The 21,592-nt window shown below is 39.3% G+C and overlaps 2 protein-coding genes across 4 annotated transcripts in view; one reads left to right on the forward strand and one right to left on the reverse strand.

The window, feature by feature from the left end:
* Window positions 1-2,138, reverse strand: part of LOC100558405 (cystine/glutamate transporter) — a 53,579-nt gene extending 51,441 nt beyond the window's left edge. For all 3 annotated transcript variants that reach the window (XM_008110518.3, XM_008110519.3, XM_016993636.2), the window contains exon 1: window positions 2,002-2,138. The gene's annotated coding sequence lies outside the window, so the exon portion shown is untranslated. The remainder of the gene's footprint in view (window positions 1-2,001) is intronic.
* LOC100558604 (cystine/glutamate transporter) lies at window positions 641-21,554 on the forward strand. Its single transcript, XM_003220862.4, has 12 exons — window positions 641-984; window positions 3,993-4,119; window positions 6,639-6,754; window positions 8,805-8,930; window positions 11,141-11,240; window positions 12,865-12,909; window positions 13,936-14,059; window positions 15,406-15,509; window positions 16,649-16,745; window positions 17,545-17,694; window positions 18,321-18,498; window positions 19,839-21,554. Exons 1-12 carry the CDS (start codon window positions 771-773, stop codon window positions 19,901-19,903), a joined length of 1,446 nt encoding a protein of 481 aa, XP_003220910.1. The 5' UTR covers window positions 641-770; the 3' UTR covers window positions 19,904-21,554.
* Window positions 21,555-21,592: the final 38 nt, after the last annotated feature.

A 21,592-nucleotide genomic window follows, 5' to 3' on the forward strand; every position in this document is an offset into this window, starting at 1 on the left:
AAATAGTTTGGCAAATAAAGAGACCACTAAAGTGATCAGTTAATAGGTCATAGAATAAATCAATCTTGAGCTCTCAGTAGAAGCTAAAAGACCTTTTGCAAAAATCATTAATGTTAGGATTCATAAGAAAAATGATAATGCTTAGTAAAGTAGGAGAAAGTAGGAAAAAAGGAAGAGTGCATTCAAGGCAGATTGACTCAATCAAGGAAGCCATAGTGCTGAGTTTGCAGGACCTGAGTATGTATAGTATGTTATGACTGAGGCTGCAAGTGGACTCATATTCTAAGCGGACATCAACCTAATGGCAAATATTGTCAATATTTCTTCCTAGTTTTAAATAGACACATTATTATCCATACATGGGATAATTTTGCTGGCTGATATTGGACACGAACGTACTGCTAACAAAGCCAAGAAGAGAACATTCATATAGGATGTGAACTTGTTGTCCGCAAAATCTAGAACCAGACATATGTCACATGTAGTGATAAATATGACAAAAGTCTCAACTTTTCATATCTCTTGGAATTTGGAGGCCTGCTTCCCTTCCAAGCTGATATTTTTGGTTCAATATTTGTTTACTTCACAATATTGCATGTATTTCCCAGCTAAACTGTGCTCTCTCTACTGAGCAAAGAGCAAGAGAGAAAAGGAGGCGGGAAAGGGAAAGAGTAGAACAGAACTTCACGCAGAGGCCAGGAAAGGAACTCAGTTTTGAGTCAGATACAAAGACCTCCTGTGTGGTTTAGCAGGAACAGAGACCAGAAAAAATGGGGATTTGCAGGAAAAAGAGACACTCAACAGAGGAGAAAGAGGCCGTTTTCCTGAGAAAGAAAATCACCCTCACCCGGGCTATTGCATTGGCTGTGGGCACCATGGTGGGTAGTGGGATCTTCATTTCTCCCAAAGGGGTGTTGAAAAACTCAGGCAATGTGGGAATCTCATTACTCGTGTGGCTGGCTTGTGGGATCCTGTCTCTGTTTGGTGAGTCAATTATCTTTTTTCATTTTGATTCTTTGAGATTTGTTTGTTTTTAAGCCAAGACTACTGGTAAAGGGGTGAAGATGAATGAAACACCTGCTGCAAAAAAACCAAAAATCACAGAGACAGTGGCTTATTTGCTAAGGAGAATGCACTGACACGGGAAATATATGGAGTAAATCACTCAAAATGGAGAGGGACCATGTCACATTAAATGGGGATGTTATATTGTAGAGCATGTGCATATTCCACAATATCCACAAACCCTTCTTCAGCACCACATTCCAAAAGAGTTGATTTCCTTCCTTTCCATTTTTTTCAAGGTTCAGCTTTCTCAACAATTTTTTTTTCATGTCAGGAGCAACTGGAGTTGCTTCTGGAGTGAGAGAATTGGCCATCTGCAAGGACGTTGCCCAGGGGACGCCCGGATGTTTTTGATATTTTACCATCCTTGTGGGAGGCTTCTCTCAGGTCCCCACAAGGAGCTGGAGCTGATAGAGGGAGCTCATCCGCGCTCTTCCCGGGTGGGATTCAAACCTGGCAGCCTCAACCATATGAGAACTGAGAACTACAATGATATGAGCAATCCTAACTTTCGTAGTTAAGGACATATCTTCACACTGTAGGATCTAGTCAATGCATAGCTGCCCTTCCAAGTCCTAGTCTTCTTCTGATTTCTTGACTGTATCTCTGTTCTGATTAATGACTGATCCAAGAAAGGGAAAACGTTAAAGTATTTCAGTGTCTTCATCATCGACTTTAAAGTTATGCAAATCTTCTGTGGTAATTTCTTTTGTTTGCTGAATTATTTAATTTGAATTTTTTTGCTTTGCTTTTTTCAGTAATCGTTCCAAGCCTTTCCTATATTCTGCTAGTAGTATGGTGTCATTTCCATGTCTTAAATTGTTGATATTCCATCCTGAAATTTTTACACCTCCTTCCTTTATGTCTAATCTTTCTTTACCCGTGTTGTGTTCAGTATATAAATTAAATAGGCAGGGTGATAAAATAATTCCTTACCTGTTCCCCTTGCTATTTGGAAACCATTCAATTTCCCTACATGGTTTGGGTCCGAGTTACCTACAGGATCGCCTTTTCTTGCACAATCTGTCCCTTAGGACACTTAGCTCCTCTGGCAGATGCTTACTCCAACCAACCAGAACCCAACTGGTGACCATCACCCAGAGGCCCTTTTTATCGGTCGCCCCAAGATTGTAGAACAACTTCCTGGAAGAGCATCTAAAGACCTACCCAGCCAGTTTTAAGCATGAATTTTAAATTCATGTCCTGTGGTTTAATCTCTGCCCTGTGTATTTAATATGTATTTTATAGAAATACATTTTAATATATATCTTTTATATAACTACATTTTAATGTGTGTGCTTATATAATTTTTGTGATGTTTGTGTGTTTTGACTGTGCTGTGACCTGCCTCGAGCCACGAGGAGAGGCAGATAAGAAATAAAATAATAATAATAATAATAATGATAATTATTATTATTATTATTATTATTATTATTATTATTATTATTTTCTCCATACTCTGTCCTGACAATCACCTCAGGTCTTGAATACAGGTTATGCATCAGGGCAATCAAAAGCTGTACACTTCCATTTTTAAAGAGATAACCCATAGCTTTGCGTTGATCTAAACAATCAAAGGTGGTACTATAATTGAACTTCTTTGGAAGACTTTATTATCCAATTTCCAATATTTATTTATTTATTTATTTATTTCCAATATTTCTACCCCGTCCTTCTCCCCGAGGGGACTCAGGGCGGCTTACACAACTGGTAGGATCACTACCAGTACATCATAATACAATAAAATAAGAATAAAACAGTTAAAATAATTAAATAACATAGTAAAATACAATATATAAAAATTATATAAAAATATGATTCCTAACCTTTCTTCCTTTCCAGAACGCAACTTGGTCATCTTGCCCTTCTCACTTCATATACGGTAGAGGCCTTTCTTGCAGAATTTTGAACATCTCTTTGCTTGCATTGGATATTCATGCAATGGTCCTATAGTTACTGCAATCCCTGGTGTCACCTTTCTTAGGGATTGGAATGTATATTGAGCATTTCAGACTGTGGGCCATTCTTTTATTTTCCTTATTTGTTGACAAACTAAAATAAATGATGTGTCTGTAGACTATGTCTTGCTTCCCCTTCACATATTTTCCTATAATGTGAGTTGTGCAGCTTCAGACTTTCCTTTCACCTCTGAGCACATCAACAGCTGGGCATCCTTTCAGCTTGAGTCTAGTTGCATCATTAGCCACAGTACAACTCATAGTGTGCTACAGAACCTCACTAAGTGCCATTTGTCTTCAGAGTTTCATCTTCTAATCCACCAATGGCACTGCCATTTAGTGGAGGTGGGTGTATGTGCTCCTATTAGGGTAGTGGTTCTCCACCTGTAGGTCCCCAGGTGTTTTGGTCTACAATTCCCATAAACCCCACCCAGTTTGCCAGGTGTTAGGATTTTTGAGAGTTGAAGGCCAAAACATCTGGGGACCCACAGGTTGAGAACCATTGCATTAGGCAAAAGGCTATATACTGATTCCAGGAGTGCTACTGGTAGGGTTTCCTATGGAAGATAAGTTTTTGCTCAAGAGCCAAACTAAAATGTGCCAAACAAGCTCTGGGCAGCTGCAATAGTGGAGGGTGACACTGGCAGAGGCTCTCTCAATGATGAGACAACCCTACACACACACACACACACACAGATACATTGAGTGCCTGTGTCTATGTGTGTACCATCCTAATTCTATGTGTTTTCAGTTAGCTTCACTATAACTGATTTCAATGGAAGAGAATTTTCATCTCACTGTGCTTAGACCTAGGAAAATTACTCACAGAGATAAAGACTGTACCAGGGCTTTAACCGTGCCACCATATGCCTAATTACTCAACAATAATTTTCATTGAATCCAGTAGGATTTAACTTCCAGATAAGAGGCTAGGAGATTGCCACCTAAGTATCTTTATTCCTTTTTTAGGTGCTCTGAGTTACGCAGACCTGGGCACAAGCATCACAAAGTCTGGGGGACATTACATCTACCTTCTGGAGACGCTTGGGCCCTTGCCAGCCTTCCTAAGATTATGGGCTGAATTCGTTATGATCCGGTAAGAGAGGCCTTATTTTCATTGCTGGGTAAAACAAAAAACAAAAAGTGTGTGGGGGAGTGGAATTCCAGACTATATGGAAGGGTTTTATTGGGAGCTTTGTCTCTTTAAATCTCCCCATTGTGGGCATGTTCCAGCTGTGTTTTTAGAAGTAGCCAGCTGGCGAAAGCAGCACCACTGAGATCTAACAAATGTTGAAGCAGGGAGTGCAAAAGGCATCTAAGAAAGACCCAGAGCAGTGAGGAAGAATGAACAAAAGAAAGAATAATACTGCAAATCCTAGGAGAGAATAGAAAAACATATATATTTTTTAAATTATTACAAACCAAAGGCTTGAGACAGGGAAATATTTTTCCACTGATATGCAGAGGTCATTGTACTTTTTGCAATAGAGGCCACTGCCATAATAAAAGGTTTGTGGCTCTATGGAAACCAGGTTGATATATGATCTCCCCTTCCCCCTAACCATCTCAGAGGGCTGCTAGATAAACAGAACCGTCTGCCACTGAACATCTGGGGGCGGCTTTGCCTGAGGAGAGGGAGTTCACAGCTTATTCAAGAGAAACCTTGCAATGGGAGAAGGGGCTGCTAGCTACCCACGGACCCTTCTCCGTGTCGGTGCGGCACAACATAAACTGTCTCTATTGACCATCACACAAAAGTAGGAATGTGTTCCCTTCTTGTTTGTTTTGGATGTCGCCATGAATGTCACAGAAGTTAGTGACCAGAGTGAGAAGAAGAGTCATTTCCATTCCAGCAGATACAAGGGAGAGGGGAGAAGACGTGTCATAAAAGAACACTTGATAATATATTTCAGAAGAGTAGCTAATATGTTTGTTTGATATAACTTGCCACTATTTGCATGTCATAATATTTTCCTACATGGTGAAAGTTTTTTAAAAAAAAAAGAAAAGAAAATCTCTTGTTACAGTAGAGTCTCAGTTATCGCTTATCCAATGTTCTGGATTATCCAACGCATTTTTGTAGTTGATGTTTTCAATAAATCGTGATATTTTGGTGCTAAATTCGTAAATACAGTAATTACTACATAGCATTACTTCGTACTGAACTACTTTTTCTGTCAAATTTGTTGTATAACATGATGTTTGGATGCTTAATTTGTAAAATCATAAGGTAATTTGACGTTTAATAGGCTTTTTCTTAATCCCTCCTTATTATCCAACATACTTGCTTATCCAACGTTCTGCCAGCCCGTTTATGTTGGATAAGTGAGACTCTACTGTATTAAGATATTTGTGTAAGAAGAGCTAACTTAGATTTTGGCTAAATTTAGAATACAGCAATGAAATATTCTAGGAGGAACTATTTGGTGAGGGAAAATACACAATATTTTATGTAATCACCTTTTTTGTGGATCTAGCCTCAACTTTTATTTATGTATTTATTTGTTTACAGTATTTATATTCCACCCTTCTTACCGAAAGGGACTCAGGGCAGATCGCAATGCAAGTATATATACATGGCAAACATTCAAACATTATTTATTTATATATTTTGCTTTATATTTTGCCCTCTCTCCCTCATAGAGGGACTCAGAGCGGCTAACAATCGGCAACAATTTAATGCTGTTCAAACATAACTCAAAATACAAAAATCACATATACAAATTAAAATGAGAATATGTGATAAAAGTGGTATTAAAAATCAACAAAATGCTGTCTCAGGCACCCTAGGAGACACAAAAACATGCAAACCACCTGAGCTGGAGCAAATTGTCCCCATTGATTTTGGATTCAGTAGATTAATGTTTGTGTAACATGATGTACAGAAAGAGCTGCCTGTTATCTGATCAAACCAGCTCTGCAGGCTGCCTACCAGAGAGATAACCCAAGGCATGACATATGGGAAGCCATGTGGGCACACAGCCTCTCTTTGGTCCCAGCTCCTTATGGGTGAGGCTGGCTTTTGACCCTTGAACTAAGCTGACCCCCACATCCTGTGCCCCCAAGGTCCCCTAAAAGGAATCTCATCAGAGCATCACGTGAGCTTAGTGATCCCCCATTCTCCAAACTGGACCTTGCCCCATGCCACGCTGCCCACAAGTTGTGAGATTAGTTTGACTATACAAATATACAAGTGACATTATTTCAGACTGGCAACGATCCATAGACCAAGATTCAAATGCATAGCCTACTCTACATGTTCTAAGGACAAATTATGGCTTATACCAGGGCAACACTGTCCCCAAATTAGGCAGCAACTGGTTCATTTTTGCAATCAGAAATGGCTTTCAATTGTGACTTTCAAGTTCATCATGGCCATTTCCAGTCCTGATAGAAACTGGGTTTTAGGCTACATGGTAAAGAATTTGGGGAGGTTGAAGGATGCAAAAAGGATTGGGGCCATAGTTTGCTCCATTTGGATGAATGGTAGGCATTTCTTTCAGAACGTTAGAATTGGAAAGAGTTGCATGAAAAAACATATAAGTGAGGAACAATGTAGCCAAAGAAGCCAAAAAAATCTACTTGAGAATTTGAAGTTTCTGCATTTCATTCCAGGCCTGCAAATATGGCTGTGGTGTCCCTGGCGTTTGGTCGCTATCTAATAGAGCCTTTCTTTGCCCCGTGCAATGTTCCTCCCCTGGCTGTGAAATTGATCACTACAACTGGAGTCAGTGAGTACCAACTTACATTAAACATCTATGTATCTATGCTCCATACTTCACGCCTTCTAATATTTCACATATGAAAAGCAAGTCACATGTGGGCAAGCATCATAAAAGTATGCTCAAAATGGCAAAAGTTAATCTGGTTGGCATGCAAACTTGCTTTCACCTAAACCTACTGGGCGGCACAAAATTCTGCCGCCTCCTCCTCCTCCTCCTCCTCCTCCTCCTCCTCCTCTTTCCCCTGCTGAGTCAACTGAGGCTTAACTACTACTGTGCTTGAACTCAGTTTGAAGCAATTCAAGTGAGTTGATCCCAAATGGAGAAAATATGGGACTTTTTATAACATTTTAAAAGTATCTGCAAAAGTAGAATGAAAAATGCTTAATCAAAATGCTTTCAGTGAAATGAGGACAGCTAGAAGACATGCCCATTCCCCTGAAATACAGCACAAGAGCTCTCTTAACATATAACTCTAGGCACCCCAACAAACTATATAACTTTTCTGGTGGTTTCTTGCCACCAGAAAAAAAAGACTGCAAGGTGCCTCAAAAGATGGTTAATGAATTAAATATCTTAATTTTGTTTTTAATTGGAACTTGTCATCTAGTTGTCTGCTAGTGACATTGCACTGTTAAAAATCACCTAGGTTTTTTCCCCCAAAGAAGTAGGTCAGGGAAGAAGAAACTAATTTCATATAATTGGACTTGGAGCTTTCTTGTTGGCAGATCCATGACCATTGACTTTGCTGATAGTAGGCTTAGGAAGGGTAATTGACATTGACCAATGGGAAAGAGCTTGGAAAGACATGGCGAGTTTTACGTGTTCTAGTGATCTTTTAAAAAATGTTATAAAGTCCACTATTGAAGGTACTTAACCCCACAGATACTATCAAAAATATATAAAACTTATCCTGGAAATGTGACAAAGAGAAACGTACATTGTATCATATGTTATGTAACTGTAAAAGAGTTAAGAACTACTGGAAGAAGATACATAATACAATTAAAAGTATTTTACAATTAGAATTTACTCTGCGGCTGTATCTTCTCAACTTGATAAATGTACAAATCAATAAACTTACAAGGAGAATAATTATGTATATGATTACAACAGCAGGAATAGTATTGTCAAAAAAGTGGAAAATAACTGAATTCCCTTCCATCTATGATTGGCAACTGTCATTCAGAAAAGCCATGGAAATGGACAAACTAACAAACTAACTAGAATAAGGGGCCCTGGTAGTGGCGCAGTGTGTTAAAGTGCTGCAAGTTCTTCAAATCCCGGGAGCGGAATGAGAGCCCGCTGTTAGTCCCAGCTCCTGCCAACCTAGCAGTTCGAAAACATGCAAATGTGAGTAGTTAAATAGGTACCGCTCCAGCGGGAAGGTAACAACCCTCCATGCAGTCATGCCAGCCACATGACCTACGGACAACACCGGCTCTTCGGCTTAGAAATGGAGATGAGCACCAACCCCTAGAGTCAGACATGACTAGACTTAACATCAGGGGAAAACCTTTACCTCTTAACTAGAATAATGAAAGGTTGCTCTCTAAGCAAGGTGTGGAAAGAGTGGGAGAAAATAGAGCAATGTTTTAATGAATAAGTAGTCTCTGTAAATAAAAATAAACATTTGATATTAAAGTTTCTCTTTTTACCAAATGGAACACAAGAAAACTTAGGAAGAACCTCTACCTCAAAAGACAGGAAAGTAGTTGTGTCTTTGCATTTATTGTTTAATTGGACTATGTCATATTTGCTTGGTTTGTGTGTGACTTTTCTTCTTTGTATCTTATGGTGTTGTGTGTGTTTTTTTTCTTTCTTTCTGAAAATCAATAAAATATTTTAATGCTAAGTAAACGTACTGGAGAATTGAGGATTCCCATCCTGATTTATTCTGATATTAAAAATGGGATGAATTATTTTTTTAAAAACAGTAGTTAATGTTTTTAAAATTATGTTCAAAGAAACTCATGACTGGTTCCCTTCAAGTGTAAAAGGAACGATTAACCGCCATTTCCACGTCCAGTTCTCATAATGTTTCTTTTTCTCTTCCTAGCTCTAGTAATAGCTCTGAACTGCTGGAGTGTTAGCTGGTCAGCAAACATACAGACAGTGCTGACTGCCCTCAAGATGGTCACTATTGGCCTCGTTATTGTTCCTGGGATGATGGCTCTTGGAAATGGTAAGGCCACTCAAAATGCCTCCTTTGAATTGAGATGGAAATGTTGGTAGCTTGGGCTCCCCTGTCACTGAGACATGGAATTTTCTCCAGGTTCCAATCTGAAACATAAAGGGTCTGTCCAAGGTGCTGAATCTATTTTGTGGGCCAGATTTCAGCACCTTGGATAGGTCTTCAGGGCCATTCAAGCCACCAGCTGCCACTAGATGGGGAAAGTGCAATAAAATGAAGGGGAGCGATAAAATACTTTGGAGACCTGGGTTCAAATCCATGCCCAGCTATGGAAACCCACTGGGTGACCTTGGACCAGTCATATTATCTCAGCCTTACGAGAAGGCAAGGGCAAGCCTCGTCTAAAGAAATCTTGCCACGAGAATTCCATGATAGATTTGCCTTAGGATCACCGTAAGTCAGAAGCTGCTTGAAGGTAAACAAGAAGAATGACATAAAAAAAGAAAGAAGAAAAGGGTGGGAATTGTCAGAAGAAAACAAAAGGATGATGGAGGAGACCAAATGGTGAACAAACTCCAGTTAAATTTGAATTGATGACCATATGCTCTTCTATAAAGAGAGCAGACTTCTATTTGAAGGCATCCTCTGCTTGTAGAGCTGTGCAGTCCAGGGCTGGTTCAAAGAATTTTTAAGAAAACAAAGGTTCCAGAAGTTTCTCATCCACATTGAATATCTGGACAGCAGACTGGGCAGGCTTATATTTGGTCACAATCTTTCCCATTATGGGGAGAGGAATTTGATTTCTATTCAAATTCCAAATGTTGTATAACTATCACAGGGATTTTCTTGGCAAGTTTTGCTCAACAAAGGTTTGCCTTTGCCTTCCTATGAGGCTGAGAGAGTGTGACTTGCCCAAAGTCACCCAGTCGGTTTCCATGACAGAGCAGAGATTCAACACAGAAACTAAAAAAACTATATAATAATAATAATAATAATAATAATAATAATAATAATAATAATAATAATAATACCACCACAAGGAGAAAAAAACATGCCATATAGCTAGGTCCAGGTCTTCTTCTGGCCATTTGACTGGATGCTGCCCCTCCCAGCTTGCACTGTGTTGGAATATATAAGTGGGTAGCCTGCGGCCTTGCAAATGCTAGTATCCAGTGTGCAAGTTGATGGGAACTTGAATCCAACAAAATCTGGGAGACACAAATTTCCCAATTTCCAAACTAGATAGATGCTAGACTTTGGCTTGACCTAATAAGACTTTTTCTTGTGCAATTGCTTAAAGACAAATAAAAATATACTGTTGGCCCTCTGTGTCCACGGATTATGCATCCACAGATTCAACCATCTACATTCTTAATTCTATTTTAATGTGTTAAAGCACTGAGTTGCTGAACTTGCAGACCAAAAGGTCCCAAATTCAAACCCGGGGAGCGGAGTGAGCGCCCGCTGTTAGCTCCAGCTTCTGCCAACCTAGCAGTTTGAAAACATGCAAATGTGAGCAGATCAATAGGTACCGCTCTGGCAGGAAGGTAGCGGCGTTCCATGCAGTCATGCTGGCCACATAACCTTGGAGGTGTCTACGGACAACGCCGGCTCTTCAGCTTTGAAATGGAGATGAGCACCAACATCAGGGGAAACCTTTACCTTTACCTTTACTATTGTATTGTTTTTACTGCAAGCTACTTTGAGTCTCTTTTGTAGAGAGAAAAAGTAGGGTATACCTAAAGATGATAATAATAATAATAATACAGAAGCATTCTCTCCTGACATTTCACCAACATCTATAGCAGGCATCCTCAGAGATTGTGAGGTTTCACAACCTCTGAGGATGCCTGCCATAGATGTGGGCGAAACGTCAGGAGAGAATGCTTCTGGAACATGGCCTTACAGCCCAGAAAACTCACAGCAACCCAGTAATTCCAGCCATGAAAGTCTTCAACAACACAATAATAATACAGCTTGAAAATATTCGGGGTTGCTTTGATTATGTGTTCCTGCATGGCAGGGGGTTGGACTGGGTGGCTCTTGTGGTCTTTTCCAACCCTATGATTCAAAAATAATTCCCAAAAGCAAACCTTGATTTTGCCATTTTATATAAAGGGGACCATTTTGCTATGCCATTGTATATAATAAAACATGAGCATCCACGGATTTTAGTGTCCACGTCAGGGGTTGTGGTTGGGTCCTAGAACCAAACCCCAGCAGATAGCAGGGACCCACTGTTTTATTTCTATTTTCATCAGGTCACTATGAAAATTTCCATGATAGCTTTGACACAACTTCATTGGTAATTGAAAAGCTGCCTCTTGCTTTTTATTCTGGGATGTTTGCCTATGGTGGATGGTAAGTCTGTAGGTGATATAATAATAGTAATAGTAATAGTAATAGTAATAGTAACAACAACAACAACAACAACAACAACAACAACAACACAGTCCTAGACACTTGGGAAGTGTCCGACGTGTGATCCAATACAACAGCCAGCAGAGTGTCTTCTGTGGACTCATCTTGTTGTGTTTCAAATACAGTAGAGTCTCACTTATCCAAAACTCACTTATCCAACGTTCTGGATTATCCAACGCATTTTTGTAGTCAATGTTTTCAATACATTGTGATATTTTGGTGCTAAATCCGTAAATACAGTAATTACTACATAGCATTACTGCATATTGAACTACTTTTTCTGTCAGATTTGTTGTATAACAAGATGTTTTGGTGCTTAATTTGTAAAATCAATCTAATCTCCCTTGGGAGAGAGTTCGAGAGCTGAGGGGCCACCACAGAGAAGGCCCTCTTCCTCATCCCCACCAAAAGCACTTAAGACAGAGGTGGGAGCAAAAGAAGGGCCTCCCCTGCAGATCTTAGAGCCTGCGTGGGGTTGTAGGGGAAGATGCGATCGCGTGATCATAATTCTTCCTTTCTCAGTGGCTTAAAAAGCAGAAAGGATGTGTGAACTCTTTTATTTTTAGTGCAAGACATGATTTCAAATAAATTTACCCAATCGCCAATGAATTTGGGAATGTGGGATTTCTTCTGCTCCTCTGTTCACATCACAATATAGTGTAGTAAATCTTCCTTCATTAAAAATCTAAAATTTTATTCTTCATTTTTTTAAAAAACAAACAAACAAAACACACATATTATTCCACCACAATCCAGTGCAGTTAGTTTTGTTGTGCTCAATGGCTCTTACTCCAGGTGAGTGTGCAAATCTAAGCAACCTCTACGGCAGTGGTTCTCAACCTGGGGTCCCCAAATGTTTTTGGCCTGCAATTCCCAGGAATCCTAACAGTTAGTAAACTGGCTGGGATTTCTGGGAGTTGTAAGCCAAAACACCTGGGGACTCCGGGTTGAGAACCACTACTCTACAGAATTTAGCAATACTCCTTTCTGAGTAAGCAAGATTGGACTTGTTTTGAATACAGTAGAGTCTCGCTTATCCGACCTTCGCTTATCCGACATTCCATCTTATCCAGTGCTCTTATCCAATGCCCCCCTTTCCTCCAGCATTTCCCCTTCAATTAAAGGTGCGCTCCCCAACTCTCTCTCCATTACCAATAAGTGAAAAAAGCAAGACAAGGAGGAGAAGGAAGGAGGAAAGGGGGTAAAGAGTCAGGAGCAGAAGCGGAAGCATTCTCCCTCATTCCCTCTGTGATTTCCATGCTCCTCTTCCACATCTGGGCACTTCCTGCTGCCGCTGCTCTAGCTCCGAGGCATTGCCTTGCCTTAACCCTTTGAGACCGTTGTTAGTATTCTAGGGTGTCTAACACTGTGTCGGACAGGTAACAGTAGGAGTCTCCGTATTTTCCAACATTTTCGTTTATCTGACGTTCTGCCAGCCCGTTTATGTCGGATAAGCGAGACTCTACTGTACTTTGTTTGCCTTGCAAGTTATTTGAATGTTCACTTCGCCTTGCAAACTCTACATACATATATTTGATAGTAGACTCCTCATTTCTTATTACAGGTTTTATCTAAATTTTGTAACTGAAGAAATTGTGAATCCTAAACGGTGAGTATGAAGAAAATAAACTTTGGATTTCTTTTTTGTCCTTAACTGGCTACTTTCAATGCAGACTTTAAATAATTAGTACCATATTTCTTTGATTGTAAGATGCCATCGATTCAATACCACCAATAGAAAAAAGCTGTCTATGTATCTATCATCTATTATTATTATAATTATTATATTTATTGATTTATACCCCACTTTATCTCCCCAAAGGGGACTCAAAGCGGCTATCATCTATCTATTATCCACTCACAGTTCTTAGAGTCAAAGGAGCACAGTAGTTTAGGGAATGGTTCCTTCCAGGTGGTTTGAAAAGTCATGAAAGATATAACTGGTCAGACTGGGAAACTGAGCCCTATTCAAACATTCAAAATAGGGCTAAAGCATGGAGGGGTCGGGCATAGTAGCTCTGCTCCCCTTCTTATGAAGAGAGCAAGAGACAGAGGAGCATAACCTCTGTTAGGCTTGGCATTTTCTGACACTGTTCAACAAAGCAGGGATTTCCATCATCTGGAGAGATGGTTCTCCTTTAGAGAGAGGAGGAACAGTCATTCAAGCACCTCTGATGGTGTCACTTGCTTGTGATGCTCAGCTGCCTTGGCCAATTATGAGGGATTCTGGGTGGTGAAGTCCCAAACACCTGAAAAGACAGAATTTGGCCCACAGCAACATTTCTCATGCTATCTGATGTGCGGAACCAGCAAATCCCTTTCCGCTACAAAGAAATGTGCCAGGAGCCAGTACCACATATGTTCCCGTTGGCTACAACTGTTTCTTTCTTTCCTGGAAACTCTCCAAGGATTAGAAGCTGATACTCATGGATTGGCACCAGGCCATATAAGAATGTTCACTTTTAAGAAATAATTCTCAACTACTTGAAAACCCTATTTGATAACAGCATGAATTTATCTATTTATCTGTTCTCGCATTCATATCTTCAGTATTAATAAAGAGAAAAAGAGCCAAAGACTGAAAGAAGCATACAGTTGAAGATGAACTCTGACAATATATGTTTTTTATCTCTAGAAACATCCCACTGGCTGTCGTGATATCCTTGACTGTTGTCACAGTTGGTTACCTCCTTACTAACGTGTCTTACTATGCAATCCTGACACCACAAGAAATCCTCAACTCGGATGCAGTAGCTGTAGTAAGTATAAGGTTTATCTTGATATTTCCATTTTAAATCAGTATTTTCCAAATTGGAAAAAGAGAAGGGGAAATTCCCTAGAAGGCAAAGTAGGCTTTGGTTTAATCTTGAAAAACAGATTGTACAATTTACTGCCTAAAGTAGACATATGTTTCCACAGGCAGCAAAAAGGAGTAAAGTATCTCTTTCCAAACAGCAAGTTTGATTGGAATCACTACATGGATTTGATTCTTTCTAGTTTGAGACCTCTCTATATTTAGTGGAAGGTGAAAAGCTCTCTTGCATCCATTTATTATTAGGAAAAAGCTGTGTGTTTGACTGGCCTTTCTATCTATCTCTGTCTGTCTGTCTGTCTGTCTGTCTGTCTATCTATTTATCTATCTTATCAGTTAGATAAAGGTTTTCCCCTGACATGAAGTCCAGTCGTATCCGACTCTGGGGTTGGTGCTCATCTCTTCTAAGCCAAATAGCCGGCATTGTCCGTAGACACCTCCAAGGTCATGTGGCCAGCATGACTGCACATTTGCACAGTCTACTCATATTTGCATGTTTTCGAACTGCTAGGTTGGCAGAAGCTGGGGCTAACAGCGGGCGCTCACTCTGCTCCCCAGATTTGAAATTGCAACCTTTTGGTCCTCAAGTTCAGCAGCTCAGCATATATAAATTGTATAGTTATGCATTCACAGACAGAGAGATTATGCTTCTATATAACAAAGTGATCTGCTCTGTGAAACCAGTTGTTTTTTTTTTCAAAGAAATGTCTAATTTTTAAAATGTGAATTGTATTGATGTTTGGGGAGCCCCCGCTGGCGCAGCATATTAAAGCACTGAGCTGCTGAACTTGCGGACCGAAAGGTTGCAGTTTCAAATGCAGGGAGCGGAGTGAGCACCCTATTAGCCCCAGTTTCTGCCAACCTAGCAGTTCGAAAACATGCAAATGTGAGTAGATCAATAGGTACCACTCCGGCAGGAAGGTAATGGCGCTCCATGTGGTCATGCTGGCCACATGACCTTGGAGGTGTCTACGAACAATGCCAGCTCTTCGGCTTAGAAATGGAGATGAGCACCAACCCTCAGAGTCAGACACGACTGGACTTAATGTCGGGGAAAACCTTTATCTTTACTATTGATGTTTGGTTTATTTTGCATTCCCCTTTTATCTTGATGATGTAAAATGATTTAATAATGTTTTATTGCACTTTTGTTGTTTGCTAAAGTGAAGCCATACTCTTTTCATTATAGTAGTTGTGTTGTTTTTATAGTTCCTTCTCCAAATAAATGGAGAAATATATATAGAGAAGGAGACACTGATTGACTGAACAGGTTTCTTTTTTTCCTTCTTCCAGAGCTTTGCTGATAAGGGTTTCAAGAGCATTTCCTCTGTGATCCCAGTCCTTGTAGCTCTGTCATGTTTTGGAGCTTTGAATGGAGGAATTTTTGCTGCTTCAAGGTAAACATTGAAAACATTGTATGCCAGTAATAAGATATTTTGTTGTTACTCATGACTAGAGCACAACCATTTAATTAATAGAATTCACCTTTCTTCTGACTCCCATTTTCTCCCTTTGTCCTCAGCTTACTTCAGCTGCTGTAACACTGAGTTGAAAATGCAAAATCATTTATTCTTACTTAACTCAGCAAGAAGGAAAGGGGCAGGATCTTGCCCTTCCCTGTATGTTCAGGCAAAAGCAAGCTGCTGCAGTCCCTCTTAGCTTGTGTATTCTTCCTTATTAATAATTTTGGCCATCTCGACCACATTCTGATGTTGCTTGCCCATAGATGTCCAGATCTTCATCAGTCAAAAGTTGGAAAGTAGGCAATAAGATTCTGTGTGTACTTCAAATTTTTGCCTGGTCTTACGGTGCATTTACACTGTAGAATTAATGCAGTTTGACATGACTTCAGTTGCCACGCCTCGGTGCTATGGAATTGTGGGAGCTGAAGGCTAATTACCTTGTTAAATTACAACTCCTAGGATTCCATAGCACTGAGCCATGGTAATCAAACTGCATTAATTCTTCAGTGTAGTTGCATCCTGGGACTGTCCTCTAACAAAATTGGAGTTCAGAGAAATCAGATTTCTTTTTGACGACATTTCCCAAAAATCTTCCAGCTACATAGAGTCCAAACAACTACCTTTTAAAAACTCTGAAAATGTAGAAGCAAGGAAGGGAAACAGGAATTTCCCCCCAGCTGTTCCTTCTCTACAGAAATTCCAATTATATCATCATTTCACTAAGAGTTACATTTCAAGAATATACATTTTGATCTATATCTATATCTATCTCTCTATATATCTCAGAATCTATAACAGAAACAGGTTCAAAACATTGGCAAATTGTGAAAGAAACTCAGCACAAGTCTAGTATGAATGTAACATTTCCCCCCTTTTGGGTATTTCCTAAAATATGTTCTATACCTATCTTTTTCTGAAACTGGAATTTCTATGGTAAACCATTTGTAGGATCCACACAGAACAGAACACTAGTGATCCTAGTAGGTGGCAAGGAAGCTTAATTCAATGTCTGACCACCACTTGGTAGTGATAATTAAATATATGGCATATTTAAAGCTGGCTTTGTTCTACAGGATGCTGTTTGCAGCTGCAAGAGAAGGACAGTGGCCAGCTCTGTTTTCAATGATACACCTTCAAAGGCACACTCCTCTCCCAGCACTGATATTAATGGTATGAGCTTTACAAGGTTTAGAATGATCAGGAAACGGACTCACCCACTTCCCCAGACCTAAATGAATGCATAGGACAGACGGAAATGAGAAGCAGACATTGGGCTGTTTTTACAGGATGGTACTTTATGATCACATGAGGCCTAACTTCTATTTTTTTCAATGAAAGAACATAAAATGTTTTAATAGTGCAGTTTCAGCCTTCTGTATCCATGGATCCAACTATCCAAAAAAATTACAAAAAGCAAATCATGATTTTATAGAAGTGATTTTGTTTTATTATATTATTGCATATAACGGGACTTGAGAATCCATAGATTTTGGTATTCATGGGAGGTCCTGGAACCAAAATCCAGCAGATACCAAGGGCCCATTGTATTTTGTCTTGTTCAGCCTTTAAAATTGGTTCACATAACTTACATACTACCCACTAATACATTCAAGTTAAATTTGTCCATATATGCAAATCCGGTATGCACTGATTTAGACAAATATGTGAGCAAACCTAAAAAGAAAGTTTTTGCAAGAGGAAAATGTTTATGCAAATCAGTTCCATTGTGCATCATAAAGTACTAAAATAGCAGATCAGTTTTAGACCATGATTAATAAGGGCAAGTCCTCCAAAAGATGATGATGAAATGGTCATATATTTTATTGTCCTACAAATGTTTTTTTTTTCAAAATGTGTTTTCAACTTTTTCAAGTTAATGGCTAAATTGGATATATGGTTCATGCTTGTTCAAATGCTGTAGTACAAATTGTTGTAGATGAAAATAAACAAAATAATATTTTTTATCCAGTTGCCATTGATTTATGTGATGGTGTCCATTGGTGACCTCTATGGGTTGCTGAACTTCTACAGCTTCGCACGCTGGCTCTTTATAGGACTTGTCACACTAGGCCTCATGATACATCGGTACCGGCATCCAGAAGTACCAAGACCATTTAAGGTAAGAAGTGAAAGATTGAAAATATTGCAGGGAAAGGGTGGATGCATGTTTAAGTGTGATTTGTTATAAGAGCTCAAATGTACGCTGAAGCCAATAGTTTTGCCAAACTATGATTTACCAAACTCAGAAAGGGACTTCCACATAAGACCTCGCAGTTTTCTCAATAGAAATGAAAACACTGGATGCAATCCTTGTTTTTATTAATCCTTAACCATGTCTTATGTATTCACTATTCAAAGGTATAGCTTAAATGGAGCTGCTATCGTTTTGCATCACATAAAATGAAATATGAATAGAAATAATCTAATAGAATACCAAATAGTAGTATGTAAACTGGCTAAGAACAAAAGCAAATCAAGGATGCATGCATAGCCATATGTGGGAAGAGGGAGAAGCGGCCATAATGAAGATGCCATAAAAAAAGATCAAAAGACCAGTTCACTTTTCTGTTTTATTTCAATTCAGAGAATGAATTAGAAACATCATTATGCTCAATGTAGAGGCAGGTATGGTTCCTTCCATCTCCAGAACTAAATAGATCTATTACATTTGGACAATTCCTGTGTTTAAACCAACATGTTCTGTTGCTTGTATATGCTTTTGACTCTTCTTCCTTTTGCACTTAGGTACCCCTGGTTATCCCACTGGTGTTTACCATAGCCTGTTTCTTTATTGTGGGGATGTCACTATATTCAGATCCTGTGAACACCAGTATAGGCTGTGCTATAACTCTGTCTGGCTTGCCTGTTTATTATCTGGTGGTTCAGAAAACTAGAATACCAAGATGTTGCACATCCAAATTCAGTAAGTATGACCAGCAGTGTGTGCAAGATTTGGGGAATCCATGTGACTTGAGAAGTTTCCTGCACACCTCACATTGCCTTAGCTCTTTTCTCTCCTTCCTGTCATCCTGTTTGATTCCCTCACTCCTGACTTATTAGACTACAGAAAGAAATTAAGCCTCTTTTCTTACCGAGACTTTACACAGAGGTTGACAGGTGTGCAAGGCAATGGATGTTCTTGCCGTTAATTGTGGTCAAGTTGAATTTAACTTATGGTAACCCAATGGATGAGAGACCACTGGGTCATCTTATCGTCAACAGCCTAGCTCAGGTCGTGAAGACTCAGGGCCATGGCTTCCTTGATTGAGTTTATCCATCTGTAATGTGGTCTTATTCTTTCCTACTGCCATCTACCTTACCAAGAATCATTGTCTTTTTTTGTGAGTCATGTCATCTCACAAGTCAACAGCATGAGTATCAGTTTAGTTATCTTGGCTTCCAGAGTTCATGCTTGATTTTCTCTAGGACCCATTTATTATTATTTATTATTTATTTATTTCAAACATTTATATCCCGTCCTTCTCACCCCCAAGGGGGGACTCAGGGCAGCCTCACAATCAGCAATCATTTATTATTCTTTTTAGCAGTTCATATTTCTTTCTTTCCTGGAAACCCATGAAAACTGGTACCAATGGTTCAGCAACCAGCACCAGTCCCAGAGTCACCACTTTAACCAGCACTGATTTAGATAAGTTCCAAATGGTAACACTCACAACAGCCAGTGAAACATCTTTTCTATGTTGGAGTTTAAGAAAAATTAACCAGAGGCCCAGTGTGCTGCAGAGTGGACTCCCACTTGAGCCTGCTATCTTTATTTCTTAAGAGTCCCTGAGGAATGAAGCTGGCATATATGCTTGGACTTTCACTCTACCAAGCACTTACTCTGTTTCAAGTTATAAATCAACACATACAAAAAAGATGAGGCATCTGCTACTCAGGCAGATTTTTGGCCTCTGGGGTGGTGCCACCCTAAGGAATACCACAAATTTTGCTATCAGCTACAGCGACGTAAAACTTCTAAAGAAAAGTATCATATAGGAGATGTATATCTGTAGGTAAAAGTATGAAATATCAATATCCAAATGACTGCTAACATGTACCCTTCTTTTACAGAACCTAAAGCAAGGGTGGGACAAAGAACTGAGGAAGAACATTATTATTATTAGGCAGTCATTTGCTTTACTTAATTGGCATTGGAGCCTAACACCTCCTGCAATGTCTCCTCTGCAGACATGACATTTCACAGTCAGCAACCAACACCTCAGTCTCAAAATTAATCTTCCTTCTGTTACATTTGTTTAGATGCCATGACAGTGAAACTGCAGATCCTAATGAAAGTGGCTCACCAGGAAGTCCAGACTTACTGAAGGAATTGTGACACTGAGCAAGGATAACAGCATTATATAAAAAAAACTTTCAAGGTGCCTTCACAACAGTTTCTAAGGGCGCTCCTCAAATCGAACAGTGAGGAACGTATCTCCAAGCCCCTTGTGATGAAGCAGAGAGAAATGTGATGTACCATTCTTTTCTAACAAAGCATTGTATCTTTATTTTTGAAAAGGAGCAAATATTCAACAGCTTCAACAAAGACATTATAGTTTTGCTTATTTTGGACGTTTTTTCAGATACTAAAGCAGATTAATTGGCCAAACTAATGTACATACTAAATATTATACGATAATAAAACCTGCTGGCCAGGGAGGAATGTTGTTTCCCTTACGTCTGAATAGGAAGTGGAAAACTAAACTTTATCTCTATATGCTACAAATACGAGTAAAGGGAATGTTGCCTAAATACAGGCCATCAGGTCATTCTAAGTAGTCCTATACATTCACTGATTTCCCATAGGAAAAGGCAAGGAAAGACAAAACTAGCTCCAGATATTACTAAACACAATATTAAAAATAAAAAGAGATTCCACCTAAACATTAGGAAAAACTTTTTAATGCAAGAGCAGTTCAACAGCAGAACAGATTCCTTTGGAGGGTGATGGACTCTTCATCTTTTTGAGGTCATTAAAAGGGTTTGGATTGTCATCTTTCTGATGTTCTTTAGTGGTATTTTTTCCACAGCAGAGGACTTGGATAGATGGTTCTTGTGGTCCCTTCCAACTCCAAAATTCCGCTAGTTTGATCTATTTTGGGTTCTAAAAAAAATCTTTATAACAAATGAAGCTTATAGTGCTGGAAAATGATAAACTTCCAATGTACATGCTTAGAAACATGTTGTTAAGTATTATAAGCATAAACATAGGGCTGTTTCACTTTGAGCCAAGGAGGTTCTGGATGAGGTTTTGCATTTAGCAGCACTCTGTCTTGGAAGCACCTTCAGAATATTAAGGCACACGGCACTCTGTTGGAGGCCCCTATTAATCCTTGAAAGTCAGGAAGCAAAAGAGTAAGGCAGGGAGCCTTCTGAACCTAACATCATTGTCAAGAGGCTTGAATTTCTCCCAGGTGTTAGCTGTAAATCTAATCTGTTTAATACCCCAATTATACAGTTGGCTCTCTCAAAAGTACACTGGGATTGTATTTCATGTAGACAGGTGCAAAGCAGGGCAAGCCCTGATAATTTAGACTACTTGTCAAATTAATCTTTTTTAAAGTTAAAAAAACAGTAACTCCTAGTTGGCTTAGCCTACACATTCAGGAATTCTGGAAGTGAACATTATTTGGATGTTTACTCATAATTTCTGTTAAATCAGCATCAAGTTATGGCAACCGTCTGAATGAGAACCTTCCCCTGTCATCAACAATGCTATTCAAATCCTGCAAACTCGAGGATCCCATCAACCTGTAATGCAGTCTTCCTCTTTTCCAACTGCCTTCCACTTTACCAAGCATCACCATCTTTTCTCATCATTCAGATTGTCTCATGATATGGCCAAAGGATGATGGCCCCAGTTTAGTCGCTTTGAGATGTTTCTAAAATACACAAAACCAACCAATGTCATTTTGTGGATATATTATTACTGAAGTTCTCACATAAGGAATAAAATCACAAAAAGGATCAGAGAAATCAGATGTGGAATTTGCATTATTCATAAGACAATTTGT

The sequence above is a fragment of the Anolis carolinensis genome, chromosome 5, assembly GCF_035594765.1.
Source record: "Anolis carolinensis isolate JA03-04 chromosome 5, rAnoCar3.1.pri, whole genome shotgun sequence".
In the NCBI taxonomy this organism is placed as follows: Eukaryota; Metazoa; Chordata; class Lepidosauria; order Squamata; family Dactyloidae; genus Anolis; species Anolis carolinensis.

Coding starts and splice junctions, on each gene's coding strand:
- LOC100558604 (XM_003220862.4), top strand. CDS start 771: ATGGGGATTTGCAGGAAAAAGAGACACTCAACAGAGGAGAAAGAGGCC. Junction 11,241..12,864: donor ATGTTTGCCTATGGTGGATG/GTAAGTCTGTAG, acceptor TTCTTATTACAG/GTTTTATCTAAATTTTGTAA. Junction 12,910..13,935: donor GAAATTGTGAATCCTAAACG/GTGAGTATGAAG, acceptor TTTTATCTCTAG/AAACATCCCACTGGCTGTCG.